The following is a 15,033-nucleotide window of genomic DNA, read 5'->3' on the forward strand; positions in this document are numbered from 1 at the left end:
AAATGTTGACTTCTCGACCTCTTGATGCTGTGTGTGTTCTTCCAGTTCAAAACATCAACCAACCTCTGAGGAAAAAAAAATCTTCCTTATTACTGTTTTAATTGAGAGTTGCCATACCTTGAGCCTGTAACCCCTAGGTATAGATTCTAATCCTTTCATTTTCTTAACATCTATGCTGTCAAGGTCCTTCTGTGTCTGATTGTGTGATAGAAAAGAATAGGGCAATTATACAAGAATAAAATTTTTGAACGGAGGTTTGTTGTGGCACAATGGTCGTATCTCTACCTCTGGCTCAGGAGGTTTGGATTCAAGTCCCATCTGCTCCAGCTGTAGTATCATAACACACTTGAATAAGTTGGTTAAAAATGTCTGAAATGTTTGCAGAGCAGTGAGGAAGAAATGAAAATATGGGATAAACTCTGTTTCCTTTTGCAATGAGCTGGTGCAGGTATGGCATGCCAATTGACCTCTGTTATGGACCAGGCCAGACACTAACTTTGCTAGTTGTTTTAAGCAGGTGTAATGCAGATATTCTAGGAGTGATGCAGCTGGCCCAACACTTAATTTCAAACAAAACAGAATTTATTTACAAGATTACTGAATGAAACAGACAAAAGACAACAGGATACAGAATAACAACTTATCTGAAAACCCAACAGATTATACCAATTTAATGATGCTGTTCCAAACACTTGCAACAATCCCCATAAATACCACTTAGCGCAAAGGGTAAAGTCAAACGCACAATCTTACAGGAGAGATGTCAGAGAGAGATCAGCATGGACCTGCTCCTTTGGATCCAGCAGCTTTTTACAACAGTGTGATTGCTTTCAGTGAATAGCCAGACCAGCAAGAAACTGAGCTGGGAGAGCTGGCCACTCGTCTTTCATTGTACAAGTTTTTTTTAAACTTAAAAGTCTGTTGCCTGAGGCAGTATCTTTTATCTATTTGGCCCTAAATTCCTTCAACCTCAGACGTTTCGGAGTCTGTGTCTTTTACAACCTCTCTGATTTAAAAAAAGCCAAGGACAGCATAACCTTGTTAAAGGAGCAGCATCGTCACACCTCCTTCTGGGCCACAACCATTCTATGATTGTCACAGCGTCCCAAACCTTTGACTCTTCTTGCACCCAAAGATCTGTTGTTTTGATCAAAGAAATACCTTGGTGGACTGGCATGTTTACTCCAGTCAAATTATAGTAAAAGCATAACATTCTACAAAAACAGCTCAAGCAGCATCTGATAAGAAGGCTTGATGATCTTAGGTCAGAACATTACTGAACTTCAGACAGACAAATATTTTTCCCTACTTATAATTGGAAGAGTTCCTTTTGTACATTGAAAGAAAAAGGTTCTTAATGAAAAAAGCAAAATCTTTCAGATGTGGTAATATTATTAGATATTCTGAGATGAATGCAGCAAATGCTGGAAATACTCAGCAGCTTAGGCAGCAGTTGTAGAGAGAGAAACACATAACACAGTTCTGTGACCCTTCATCTGAACTGACAAATATTAGAAATGTAATAAATTTTGAGCGAGTTGAAGGGGTGAGTGGGGAGAACAATGAAAGTGATCATCTGTGATAAAGTGGATGGCAGAAAGATTAAATGATTTTAAAAAATCATAATACACAAAGCAAAAAGAAGTGATAATGATATTAGTAAAGCTTAAAATGTCTAGATGAAGTGTGATTGTTAGGGTAGCAGCCATCCGGTCACGAAATAAAGAAGTTAAGGAAAGGATCAAGAGGTAAAAGCTGAAATAGTGAAAATGCAAACACAAAATGGGGGCAGAGGATATTACTTAAAATTGTAGAACACAATGTCTAGAGAAAGCAAGATGCCCAGTTGAAAGGTGAGATGCAATTCTTTGAAGTTGTATTGAGCTTCAGTGGAAAAGTCCAAGGACAGAAAGGTCAGAGGTGGGAGAATTGAAATGACAAGTGATAGGAAGCTCAGGATTATGCTTGAGGATTGAATGAAGTCTTCACCCAGATTTAATAGTTTTTCAGTTAGTTCAGGATTAGATGTACTTACTGAACAGCCACAGTTGCCAAGAAAGAAGTGGTCAGAAAAATCTGAAATTATTTATTCAATTTTCTACACAGTGGAAATATTAACATAGCAATAAAAACATCTCTAGTAATATCTTGCTCACGATATCATTTTTTAATTTCTGGGTGATGATTATTTTAAATTATTCATGCCTTAGGTTGCACAAATTCTGCCACATTTTCTCTAAGCTTCACAAGCCAAATGAATACTAATGTTCATTAATCTTCAGGAGGACCCAACAGAGGTCCTGAGCAGATATGATTATCTGAGTTGCATAAACCCTCAAGACATAAGTTTGAGACCATGTACATTCTGTGCTGCTATTTCAGTCCATTATATTTGATAAACATTTCAAACATTTTCAATGGCACAGGGGCATACATTTTTTGGGGGGGCTATTTCCTCTGAAGGCGATGATAGTTCCAAAGGTGATGATTTCCAAGTAGCATTCAGCCATTCCTTTCCATGTGCAACCTTAGTATGTGATGGTCAGCAAAATACTTGGCCACAGCTAAAACTGTTGTCTTCAACCTTCAAATCATTCTAATAATGGATGTCGGGCAGTGCAGTGCTCAAGGGGTTTGGTGGGTTTTTTTCTAATTTAGTTTGCATTAAAGAAAAAAAAGTTAACCATTAAAAAATGGCCAGGATTGTAGAAAGCAAGGTTCCTGGTGGTTTTTCTCCTCTCATTTAGCTTGCATAAAAAAAAAGTTAATTATTGAAAAATGGCAAGGATTGTGGAAAGGAACTTGTAACTCCTCCATTGTGAATTTGGCTGCAACTTAGATTGATGATTTTCTCTTTTATTTAGCAGAACAACCACAATGGCTCGAATTCCCATGGGCAAAGTTCTTCTGCGAAACGTCATCCGTCACACAGATGCGCACAACAAAGTAAATTTGGTCCATTTAAGTTTGCAAATTTAAGTGAAGAATGTTTCAGTGTAACAATGCTCACAGAAGAGTAGCTAATTGGGAAAAAAATCTTAGTATGTTAAGTAGACTCCAGCTGTGCCATGTTTAATTACTCTAGTTTATAGTTTTATATTCAGTATTGCAACATAAACAAGTAAATATGTTTAATCTTTGGAATCGATTTTCAAATGCATATTCATATCGACACAATTTTGGGTTATCTCACGTTTATTTGGAACTTCTTAAGGATATTTTACTCCCATTTGGTTTTATGTGGCTGGCAACAAACATGCACGTGAGTAAGACATTTAGCTTGGCACCCAAAATGCTTCATAGGAGAAGTATAAAGCAAAATTTGACATTGATGAATGTAGTTGGTAGTAGGCCAGATGACCATAAGGTTGATTAGAGAATAGGTTTTAAGGAACATCTTAAATGACAAAAAGAGAGGTAAGAGGTTCAAAGAATGGTAGCTGAAGGAGTATCCACCTATGTTGGAGAAGTTACAGTCAGTGATGTGTAAGAAGTCTGAATTAGAGGAGCAAAGCTAGTTCAGAGGGGTATAGGTGCGGAAAGGATTACAGATGTGGAGGGCTGAGGCCACGGAGGGCTTTAAAAACCAGGATGAGAATTTTAAAATCAATGCATTGCTCAATTTGGAAGTCAGTACAAGTGAATAGTGAATGGGACTTTTATAAGAGTCAAGATATTTGCAGCCAAGTTTAGGATGATCTCAAGTTTATGAATGGTCTAAGATATGAAGCTGGGCAAGAATGTATTGAAATCATTGTGAAGTCGTGAATGTTATCATTAGATCGAAGTTGAGAATAGGTAATGAATGCATTTTATGCAGTGGATCAGTGAATGAGCATTAACTGATGATTTTAATTGGAGTTATTCAATGCATTTTTGCACTGTGCAGTTATCGGGGAAAAAAGGAAAGTATGAACAACTAATAAACAATGTTTTGAAATTCTGAGGTACATCATGGATTCCTAGAATATAAACAGGGCATGCTGGAAACGCTGTTCTGATGTAAGGTCATTAACTTGAAACATGAACTTCATTTAGGACTTCACAGATGATGTTTGACCTGTTGAGTATTTTCAGAATTTATAATTTTTATTTCAAATTTTTACAACAACTGCAGTAAAGGGCAGAATCAAATGTGTAGTAGATTTGATTACTTTCAGTGAGAGAAGTGACCCACAAAGGTTGGTTTCCATTATTTGATGTAACAATGATCTTGTTCTCACTGTAGAAGAGCCAAAGTGTTACAAAAATTCAATTCCTCTATTTCCCTCGCATTGTTCTCTGTCTGCAGCTTCAGACTATTTTGCTCATTTTGTCCTACCGTGGATGGATAAAAAAATTCCATAACTCTAAACATGGTTCAACTAAAGCATTTCTGACCCAGAGCTTAGTATTCTGCAGTTTGAGTTATTGACCTAGTAATTTCAATCAACTCAGCAGTACGCCAGGTTTTTTTTAATCTCTTCCGACTTTTCATTTTGCAGATTCAAGAAGAGTCAGAGATGTGGAAAATTAGAGAAAAAGAGAAGCAAACGCATGAGATGAGACTTTTCCAGCGGAGAAAGAAATCCTCTGAGAGTTTGCCAGGGTAAATATCTAACCCTGTTCTTTGGAGAACCAGGTGCTGAGGATAAAATTAAGTTCCTTTTATCCTCACAGCAGTTTTTGGTGCTGCTGACCTGTAATTGTGAATGAGAGGTACAAATCCTAAAAAGGCATCTATCATTGTATGTTTTTGTGAGATTTTTTAGCTGTGGCATACACAGATTTTATTTTTTAAAGCACCTATTGAATTTAATTGTTTTTATTCTCATCGGCATTCTGGGTCTGGAAGCTCATTACTACTCACATCTAGAAATCAAAATTCAAAACTTCAGGAATGGAGCTGTTCTGCTGAAATCTGGGGAAAATAGTCATGAGCAAGGTTCTGTACAACAAAAAGAAAAGTTGCTGTAGAAGCTCAGCAGGTCTGGAGACATCTGTAGAGAGAGAAAAACTGAGTTAACATTTCAAATCCAGTTGTTCTGATAAAGGGTCACTGGACTCAAAATATTAACTCTGGTCACTCGCTCTCCCGCTCCAGATGCTGCCAGACCTGCTGAGTTTCACCAGCACTTTCTGTTCTTTTTTCGGATTTCTAGCATTCGCAGTTCCTTGTTCTTATTTTATCTGTACAAACAATCCAATCTGAGTAAAGGCATTACTTTGGGATGAAGAGAGGGAGACTACATGTTCTGCTGCGTTAGCTGATCCTCTCCTGGGATGGAGTTGGACTGAGCCAACCACACCCAACAGACTGGGTGAGGAAGGAAATCCTTGATCACCATCTCGTGACTATTGAAAAAGTGACAAAAGCAATTAAGGAAGGTTACCAAAATGTCTTCAACAATAATGCTGTGGACGGGCAATTATCTTGTTAATGCACATTAACACGTCATAGCTGTTCATCCTGTTTGGTTACAGGATAGTACTGGCAAAGATATTGTTACCATATCTACTTTAAATCAGAAAATTGTGTGTGTGTGGGCGAATGGGAAGCATAGACGAAAGGGAAGAAGAAAATGAACTATATCCTTATTAAAACAATGCTGATCTGAACCAGCAATAGAATGCGGTGTGATGGGTACGATGAAGAGGATGAGGAGAAAGACAGAAAAGCAAACGCTGCCGCTCGTAAGCCATTGACCACTCCACAGGATGAGCGTGAAACAAGATACTGGACAAAGAAGCTGTATGAGTTTGAAGCAAGTGATCCAAACAGGTGTGCTTCTTCACATCTCTTAACTGACAGGAGGTGCAGTGTTCTTTAGGTGAAGTTATGACGCAGAAACTAGTTTGTATTTTGTTGTAGCTGATTACATTTATGCATCTCTTGATAGGAAAAAAAAGTCTCATTCTGGTAGTTCAAACTCTCATTTGCTGTTTAAAAAAACAAATTGACAAGACTATTAGAATTAGTTGGCTTTGAATTAAAAGATTTAGAATGTATTTTGGGGAAATGTGCACTTCATCTGAAATATTTATCTGATTGCTATAGAACTGTTTACTTATTTTAACAAATGAGCATGCTGCAAGTTAGAAGCAAAAGTGGTAGCCAAGGGTCAATATTGGATCACAATGTCTGTGCTTGAATTTCACTTGAACCATAAGCCACTTAGTGAATTTTTCTTTTAGCATAACTTTTCTTAAATTATAGACTTGTTTTCAATTGAGTAATCATGAAAGTTCTGCTGTTTAATGTTGTCCATCCCATAAATTTGCTTTTCCTTTCTGGAGGCACTTTTAGAAAAAGTATGTTTCTGAGAAACGTGTCAGCTATGATTGAATGATGGAGCAGACTCAATGGGCCGATTGGCCTATTTCTTCTGTATCTTATGAAGGACCTGCAGAGAAGAAAACAAGTTATGCTTGATTAATCATTAACAGTGTTAGTCTTGTAAGTTGATTATCTTTTTCCCAGACATTTTCAAAATCAAGCACTGGCAATTACTAACAATTTTAACTAATCAATCAGTTTTTGTGGGCAATTGATCGGTTTTAGACAACTCTCTTTGAAGGCAACTGTTTCATTTACAGAAGGCTCAAAAATATCCTCAACAAAACATTCTGTAGATATTCTTGACACCAGCTTACAGGAGTTTTCCATGAATTATGCAAGATTCAGAGCATGTTAATCTGGTGAGGAGAAGGTTCTAAAAGGTTAGAATTATTTAAAATCATTGCTGCACAGGCCATTGATAAAATCAGATAGGCAACCTGATGGCAAGGCAACTCACCAAATCTGAGGTAATTTATCTGTGTTCCCAGTGGGCATAGAGAAAGCTAAATCATTTCTGTTAGGGAAGAAGGAAAAATCTTGTCAGAGGGTAATGTTTGGCCTGTTCTTAGTGACTGATTACAGAACAGCAATGTCAGTAGCATGGGGCAGTTCACTGAATTGCCAATTTGAATGGGAGAAAGTAGAAAATGGGCATAAGAAATGGAATTAATTGTGTATCACCTCAGTTTCCCACTTCGCTGGCACACTATATTGAGCACCAATCCCTCAGCCATCAGGAAATGCAGAACAAAACTGTGAAATTAGAGAGAGTTCACTAGAGTCATTTCACTTGAGATGGCTGTCAATATTGCTCCTCACCTAAGGTCATAGAATCTAAGCGTTATGCAGCAGGAAACATACCCTTCAGTCCAAGCTACAATGGCAGAAGTTTAATAACTTGACAAAGTACAATAAGGGATGGGTGGCATGTGCTAGAATAAGATGTCGTCACCTGTTCTGTTTATAGTTGATCATTGAGTTTGTACTGAGAAGAGACCAAGTCTTCCATTTGCTGAGAGAGTTACTGGAGCCTAGAGGGGCAATCGGACATCTAAGCTCTTTTAGCGTACTACTCAAAAAGGTTTCTGACTGATATTGATGCAGGTCTAGGAGAGGGTAAGTTTTCTGTGTTACTATTGATGGAACAGTGTATTTGTTATGAGAGGATGGATATTGTGAGGCTTCATTAAAATGAAGTTTGGAATTTTAAATTTGCACGTGCACAATTATTAATCAGGAGAGTCTGCTAGCTCAAAAAACCTTGTAAGCTCTTACTCAAAGCCACTGGGTCTCAGGACACTGCCAGTTCTGTAAGATAATGCTTAGTAGTCAAATATATTGTGGACAATCATTGCAGTGGAAAAGTGTTTAATCTTACTCAGAATATTCTTACACAATGAAGAGATTTATGTAATTGAGTGTGAGCACAATATTGCTCCATGGAAATCTCATTCCAATTTCTTTTTCGTTTTAATCAAAAATATTACTCGTTTCCATTTATTTTAAATCATGTTGTATTTATACTGACTCATATGGCTTTGTTTATTTAGATGGGGCCATAGTGGCTACAAAGAACTTTATCCAGAGGAGTTTGAATCGGAGAGGTAAGTTTTAAAAACTGGCTCTGTTGTTGTAAGTGCAGTGATCTACTATAATCCTAACTTGAAAAGAATATTGGGGGGGAAATCTAAGACAGACTTGGAATTTAGAGCATTGGACATTACAGCACAGTGCGCCAAACTATGAAACCAATCTGAAGCCTATGGTATTCCATTATCATCCATGTGTTTATCCAATGACCATTTAAATGCCCTTAAAGTTGGTGAGTCTACCTCTCACATCTATCCTATATCTATCACCCCACAATTTATATCCCTTCATGCTATCCATCACCATCTGAGGAAAAAGGCTCTCACTGTCCACCCTAATCGAATCCTCTAATCATTTTATATGTCTTTATTAAGTCATCTCTCAACCTCCTTCTCTATATTGAAAACAGCCTCCAGTCCCTCAGCCTTTCCTCATAAGACTTTTCCCTACGTACCAAGTAGCATCCTAGTAAATCTCTGCACCCTTTCTAATGTTCCACATCCTTTCTATAACATGGCGAGCAGAACTGTACGTAGTACTCCAAGTGCAGCCACACCAGCTGCAACGTGACCTCATGGCTCTGAAACTCAATCCCTCTATCAATAAAAGTTAACACACCGTATGCCTTCTTAACAACTCTTATCAACCTAAGTGGCAACTTCCAGGGATCTATGCACATGGACACCACGATATCTCTGCTCAGCCACGCTACCAAGAATCTGACCATTTGCCCAGTACGCTGTATTCCTGTTACTCCCTACAAAGCGAATCACCTCTCATTTTTCCGCAATAAACTCCATTTTCCACCTCTCAGCCCAGCTCGGCAGCTTATCTGCGTCCCTCTGTAACCTGCAACATCCTTCCACACTGTCCACGACTCCACTGACCCTTCGTGTCATCCGCAAACTTACTAACCCATCTTTCTATGCCCTCATCCAGGTCATTTACAAACAGCAGATCCTTGCGGTACACCATTAGTAACTGAACTCCAGGAAGAATATTTCCCATCGACCACCACCCTCTGTCTTCTTACAACTAGCCAATTTCTGATCCAAGCCGCTGAATCACCCTCACTCCCATGCCTCTGTATTTTCTGTAATATTTAGTGATTTTCCTGATGGAAGGATGTCTTAATGTGTTTCATGGCCAATGAAGTAGTTTTGAAGTGTAATCTCTGTAATGAAGGAAATGTGCAGTTAAATCACGCACAGCAATCTCTCTCAGACAGAAATGAGATAATCACCAAAGAATCTGATTTTGCATTGTTAGCTGAAGGATAAATAATGCCAAGACACTGGTGATATAACCTCAGTCATCTGAAAACCATTTCATAGAATCTTTTACATCCACCGGAAATGGCAGACAGGGCTTGCATGTTAACATCTAATCTGGTTGCTGCCACCTTTCAGGAGAAAGTGAGGACTGCACATGCTGGAGATCAGAGCTGAAAATGTGTTGCTGGAAAAGCGCAGCAGGTCAGGCAGCATCCAAGGAGCAAGAGAATCGACGTTTCGGATATGAGCCCTTCTTCAGGAATCATTCCTGAAGAAGGGCTCATACCCGAAACGTCGATTCTCCTGCTCCTTGGATGCTGCCTGACCTGCTGCGCTTTTCCAGCAACGCATTTTCAGTGCTGCCACCTTTCATTTGAATCAAAGGAGTTTTATCATTGGAAGTATGCTGATTGGTGGGTGAAATGTCACCTTGAGTTCCGATTTGCAGTTCCTACCTAGAAGTGATTTGGAGATGCATGTGTAAGACTGGGGTGTACAAAGTTAAAAATCACACAACATCAGGTCATAGTCCAACAGGTTTAATTAGAAGCACTAGCTTTCGGAGTGCTGCTTCTTCATTAGGTGATCATCTTGTATGTCTTTACTAAGTCATCTTAATAAAGACATATTAAGAAAGCTAGTGCTTCCAATTAAACCTGTTGGACTATAACCTGGTGTTGTGTGATTTTTAACTTCCTACCTAGAAGCATATCCTGGTGTTGAACGCAGTGATGACAGGATTGAATCCAGCACTGAAAGTCTCCATTATAAAATAGCTGTTCATTTTCTAGCCTCCCATGTGAGCACCAGCCACCCACTAAGAATGCCAATTGTCATTGAAATAAAACAAAGCACTGCAAAGGCTGTGTTTGTTTAAGATGTTATATTCTAATTGCAGTTGCATCTAAGTATGTGAAGTATCAAAAGTAAATGTGTAAGATTGGAGAGTTCTTTCGCTATTTTGATCTGAATTCAGTAAAATGTTAGTCTAAATATATCCCTCCTGAGGAAGCAACACCTCACCATAGAATCCCTACAGTGTAGAAACAAGGCCTTCAGCCCATTGAGTTCACACCAACCCTCCGAAGAGTATCCCACCCAGACCCATTTCCCTGCTCTATTACTCTACATTTACCCCTGACTAATACACCTAACCTACACATCCCTGAACACTATGGGCAATTTAGCACGGCCAATACACCCTAACCTGCACACCTTTGGACTATGGGAGGAAACTGGAACAAACCTATGCAGACACTGGGAGAATGTGCAAAAGCCACACAGCCAGTCACCCGAGGTTGGAATCTAACCCAGGTCCCTGGCACTGTGAGGCAGCAGTGCTAACAACTGAGTCACCGTGCCGTTCCACCTGAGTATGACTCCACCAGCAGATCCTTGCGGTACACCATTAGTAACTGAACTCCAGGAAGAACATTTCCCATCAACCACCACCCTCTGTCTTCTTACAACTAGCCAATTTCTGATCCAAGCTGCTGAATCACCCTCACTCCCATGCCTCTGTATTTTCTGTAATATTTAGTGATTTTCCTGATGGAAGGATGTCTTAATGTGTTTCATGGCCAATGAAGTAGTTTTGAAGTGTAATCTAATGCACTCTAATGTAATCTAATGTATTCTGTTTGTCAGTCTCTGCTTGACTTCCAACTTCAGATTTTTCCTCTGTGCCAAGTTTGTCTGTCTAGAGTCTTGTCTGCTCTCACGCTCAGCTTTTTTGCTTGCAACTCTGTTTTAGTTGCAACATCTGGTAAGGGTTGCTTAATTTCAGGATCAGGTGATTGCTTCAACACTGACCCTGCTACTTGTTTAAAAGGAAACAAAATACCATTACACAGTGTGCGATTTGCAAATTTGCCTTGGTCATGCTGTGGGGCCTCAGACTTTTGATATTGGCAGTGAAGTGGGCAATCTATCAATATGATTTTCTTTCTCTTCCTTTCATGTCAGTGATCAACTCTAGTCTAATTCCATCATGCCTGTTAGAATGCTATCATTAGAAATGACCGTTTTCAGCTTAAGTAAAGCTTTCTTAAAAGTCAAAGCAAGAATTGACTTTATATTTTTAATTTCCAGTGATCAAAATGATAGCAGCGATGAATGCAATGCCAACGGGACAAAAGCCATTTGTTTGAAGTCTTCAAAATCGAATTCGCGAAAACGCAAGCGATCGAGTAAATCAAATAAAAAGAAACGCAAAAAGAAATCCAGCAAAAAGATGAGGAGGAAGAAACATTTACGGAGCAGCGATTCTTCGAGTGACAGTGAAAGCTCAGAGGATGAGGATTCTGATCAGAGGAAAAGGAGGAAAGCGAAGAAGAAGCACCACAGTAAAACTGCACGAAAGCAGAAAAAGCTTTCATCCACGTCCTTTGAAAGCGAAAGCAGTTTGTCGCACAGCAGCGATTCAGACACAACAAGCAAAGATGAAAGTGATTCTGGGAATCAACTGGAGAAAAGGAAAAAGAAGAGAAAGAAAAAGCATCACAAAAACATTCCCAAAGATGATGGTGATAAAGAAATCAAAAATAGCCGAAAGAAGAGAAAAAACTGGAAAATAGCACACAATGATACTTCAGATGACAGTGGAGAAGATGACTTTAATTAGATTTGTACCTTGAAAGTCTGTCCTTAAGTTCCTAAGGAACTTACTTGAATCGTGTAAACTGAGTCAGACTAAGAACATAATCTTGGTTTTATTGACTTGTTTAGTGCTAGTTATGAATTTACGTTTTATGCTTCAGAAGATTGTTGCACAATGCAGGCTGTACTCCCGAAAGCTCTTTCACTTGATGTCAGTGATGTCTACTTTATGTAATACTGTTCTTCCACAGTAAATAAGGTGTGGGATGAAGAGTTTAGGAGTTAGGCCTGTTTGAAGCAGAACCATGTGACAAGTTGTTCGAGAGCCGCTTGTCTTCCCTTGGTTATGAATTCTTCTCTGTACCACGCCAAAATGCTGGAAAGATTTTGTCATTGACTTCAGGGTTACCTGTAATATATCAAGCCCTGTGTCTGATTTCATTTTGCAGAGCTCTTTGGTCATTCTAAACAAGCAAAGTCCTCAAAATTGCTTAACACATATATCTGCAGTCTCCAATTTTGTCACTGTCATTTTGCTGGGAACTTGAGTTACTCGTTCCAGAAAGGCAGAGAGTTTGGCAACCAAAGTGACCTTTTGTTCTGGATTGTGTAATCTTTCTGACTTGAGCTGTATCGATTGTTATTTCTCTGATGCATTAACAATTAAACAATCAGTTTGTTTAATTTATGCAATTAAATAAAAATTGCTTTTTGTTTAAGAAGAGGTAGTATGAAGCAAAATTCCGATGAGTGAGAAGAGGGCAAGGTAATCTCACTGCTCACGTAGTGCATCCGACTGCTAAAGCTTGAATGGGTCGGCCTGCACAATAGTGGAAGTCTGCAGTCAGAGATTTTGATACTGTGCTGCTGAATGGCAGGATTTGCTTTTGATTGAACCCAGTGCTTACAGCTCTGTCTGCAATCTAATGCCTTTGATCCATTCAGCAACTATATGCTATAGAGCATTGCAGCAGCTGTGTGCTTTCTGAAGAGCTCCAAACCCAGATCCCTTGAAACTTCAATTGCTCGATTGACTGATTTCTGTTTTTGTTACTTAAGGTTAATTATCATTGCAAAATCCATAGTTTCTAGAACAGTGATTAACTCAAAATGGTCAAAGTAAAGTCACAAAAGCAGAGATGATGGGCAATATTTAATGTTGGTTTAATAAAGCATTTTTTTTTCAGTTTTAGTTTCAAAATGGAAGAATTTTTACTTTTACAGCATTTGTTTGCCCTTTAGTTTTCTTCCTGGCTTAGGGACACAGTTCATTGGGTACGTTGCTCACATGGCCATTTCTTGTGATAGCCTATACAGTAAAGAATTGCAAACTTTGTAATATTGGGATTTACATAACTTTAGCTGAGCCCTGTCAGGTGTTCAGTTAATGCACACACACACGCACATGCACTTTCCAAATGGCATTTTGGAACAAGAATCCATAAAGCTTGGGGATGCTGAAGCTTATAGTGACCCTCCCACCTGCTGTAATGGCTGCAATCACGAATGTTGCTCCGAAAATAAAAATCCTCTGGTCTTTATAACTTTCCTCATTAATTCTTTGAAGACTTAACAGTTCGAGCTTTTTTTATTTTTGGATTTTTGTTTATTCCTAGCCTTTTCCTCCCCATGTTTTTTCCGACTGGCAGATTCAGTGCTTCAGAAGCACTGGCAGCAAGTGGAGATTTGTTGTGCGAGGCTAGCCAGGTGGTGTCAGTGGGTTGTTTGAATATACAACACCTGAATGGGGTGATTGTGATTAATGCGAATTGACCTGCCCGTTAGTTACATATTGAATAAAACTAGTGTGCCTGTAACTTTGCGCTGTTAGTCTTTAAACGATCCTGATTTATCTTTTGATTTCTTGGGAATTAAACGTAGGTCCCAATGTGGTTGAATTAAATCTGGATTCAAACTGCTGGATTTTGGTGGAAAGCATTTACTTCAAATGTCGAAGGGACTGGACGTATTCTAATTATGAAGTTTTTTTTTAAGTCCATGACATTTAATGGGAACTGTTCTTTTAAATTAAAAGTGGCGACATCGTTTTTGGCAGGAAGCAGCTAATTTCTGCACCATGTTTGTACAAATCACAGGCTCTATGGAAACAGTATTAACATTTTGTGCACAGATTGCAGTAGCTTCTTTTTCTTGTATCCTCCACCTGCTGAAGCTATGAACCAATAAATATTTTCTGCAGCAAAACATTGATGTAGATGTTGAAACTTGGGTTTTGGTGAGCCTTCAACATAAGGGAATTGAGCCTTAGTTTAAAAGTATTCACTGCTTTATGTACAATGGGTGTATTTAAGCCCTTGTTCTATAAATAGAACGATTGTGGGTGCTGCTTGTTAATATACAAGGTTAACTGTGGAATATTCCTGCCAATATCTGTTGGTGTTGTCTTTTCCCATGTTACTAAGTGACAGTTTTTTTTAAACAATCCATTTTGTATTTAACCTTTAGAATATTAAAGCATGATTTTTGCTTAATAAATATTTTAACGCTTTGATTTTTTGTTGACAGCTAGCATTCATGAATTGCAAACTTTGTAAGTACTGTTCACAATTAAAAAGTCACAAACATGAAATTACGGGCTATATTCCTCACTTGTCAGGTGCCACAAGAAAATATGCTATGTTTATTCACTTTGTCAAGCTTTTTCACTCAGTTGCACGTCGTAGGTGCTCTCGCACTTGAATTTGCCTGTGTTAAATGAATATTTGTGTTTTCATGTTCTCTTGCCCAAACCAGTTGTGGAACCCAACTATTTTCCTTTAAAGTTCAGCATCTCTTCCTGATTAGTGTTTGTGGAATCTGAAAAGCAAATACTCACCTGCAGGTGGTGCTACAATCATTAACATCTATTACTCAGCAGTGCCATCAGCAGGTAACTGATAGTACTTCAATTGTTTGGAGGTTTGGCTTCACTTGCTTGTCACCTTTTGAAAGTTCATGATCGTTTTCTTCATTTCTCTTCTAATTTCCCTTCACTAATTCAACTGAGTGTCAGATTCCTCCTGCACAGTGTGAGACATATGGGGCAGCAGGAAATTTGACTAAGATGTCCAGTTGCATCTCTGATCCTGCCATTGGACATCAAACTGGTTCATTCTGCTGGGACTATTAAGTACGACTCGGATCAAACTAAAAATTCCTCTCTGCACTAGTAGAGGTGGGAATTAGGAAGTGTTCTGTTATTGTGTTGGGATGGGGGTTGGTAGGTGAGGCAGTATTCACTGTCACATTACA

General features: G+C 38.7%; 1 protein-coding gene across 5 annotated transcripts in view; it reads left to right on the plus strand.

Annotated features, from left to right (window-relative positions):
- nkapd1 (NKAP domain containing 1) overlaps positions 1 to 14,293 on the plus strand; it is a 17,123-nt gene extending 2,830 nt beyond the window's left edge. For 2 of the 5 annotated variants that reach the window (XM_043676678.1, XM_043676680.1), the window contains exons 2-6: positions 2,865 to 2,946; positions 4,485 to 4,588; positions 5,603 to 5,761; positions 7,870 to 7,923; positions 11,275 to 14,293. In XM_043676678.1, coding sequence (XP_043532613.1) covers positions 2,865 to 2,946; positions 4,485 to 4,588; positions 5,603 to 5,761; positions 7,870 to 7,923; positions 11,275 to 11,806 — 931 coding nt within the window. In that variant the 3' untranslated portion in view covers positions 11,807 to 14,293. The remainder of the gene's footprint in view (positions 1 to 2,864; positions 2,947 to 4,484; positions 4,589 to 5,602; positions 5,762 to 7,869; positions 7,924 to 11,274) is intronic. The other 3 variants (XM_043676679.1, XM_043676681.1, XM_043676682.1) reach the window with 2 other exon arrangements.
- The last annotated feature ends 740 nt before the right edge of the window (positions 14,294 to 15,033 follow it).

Source organism: Chiloscyllium plagiosum, chromosome 35, assembly GCF_004010195.1.
Source record: "Chiloscyllium plagiosum isolate BGI_BamShark_2017 chromosome 35, ASM401019v2, whole genome shotgun sequence".
NCBI lineage: Eukaryota > Metazoa > Chordata > Chondrichthyes > Orectolobiformes > Hemiscylliidae > Chiloscyllium > Chiloscyllium plagiosum.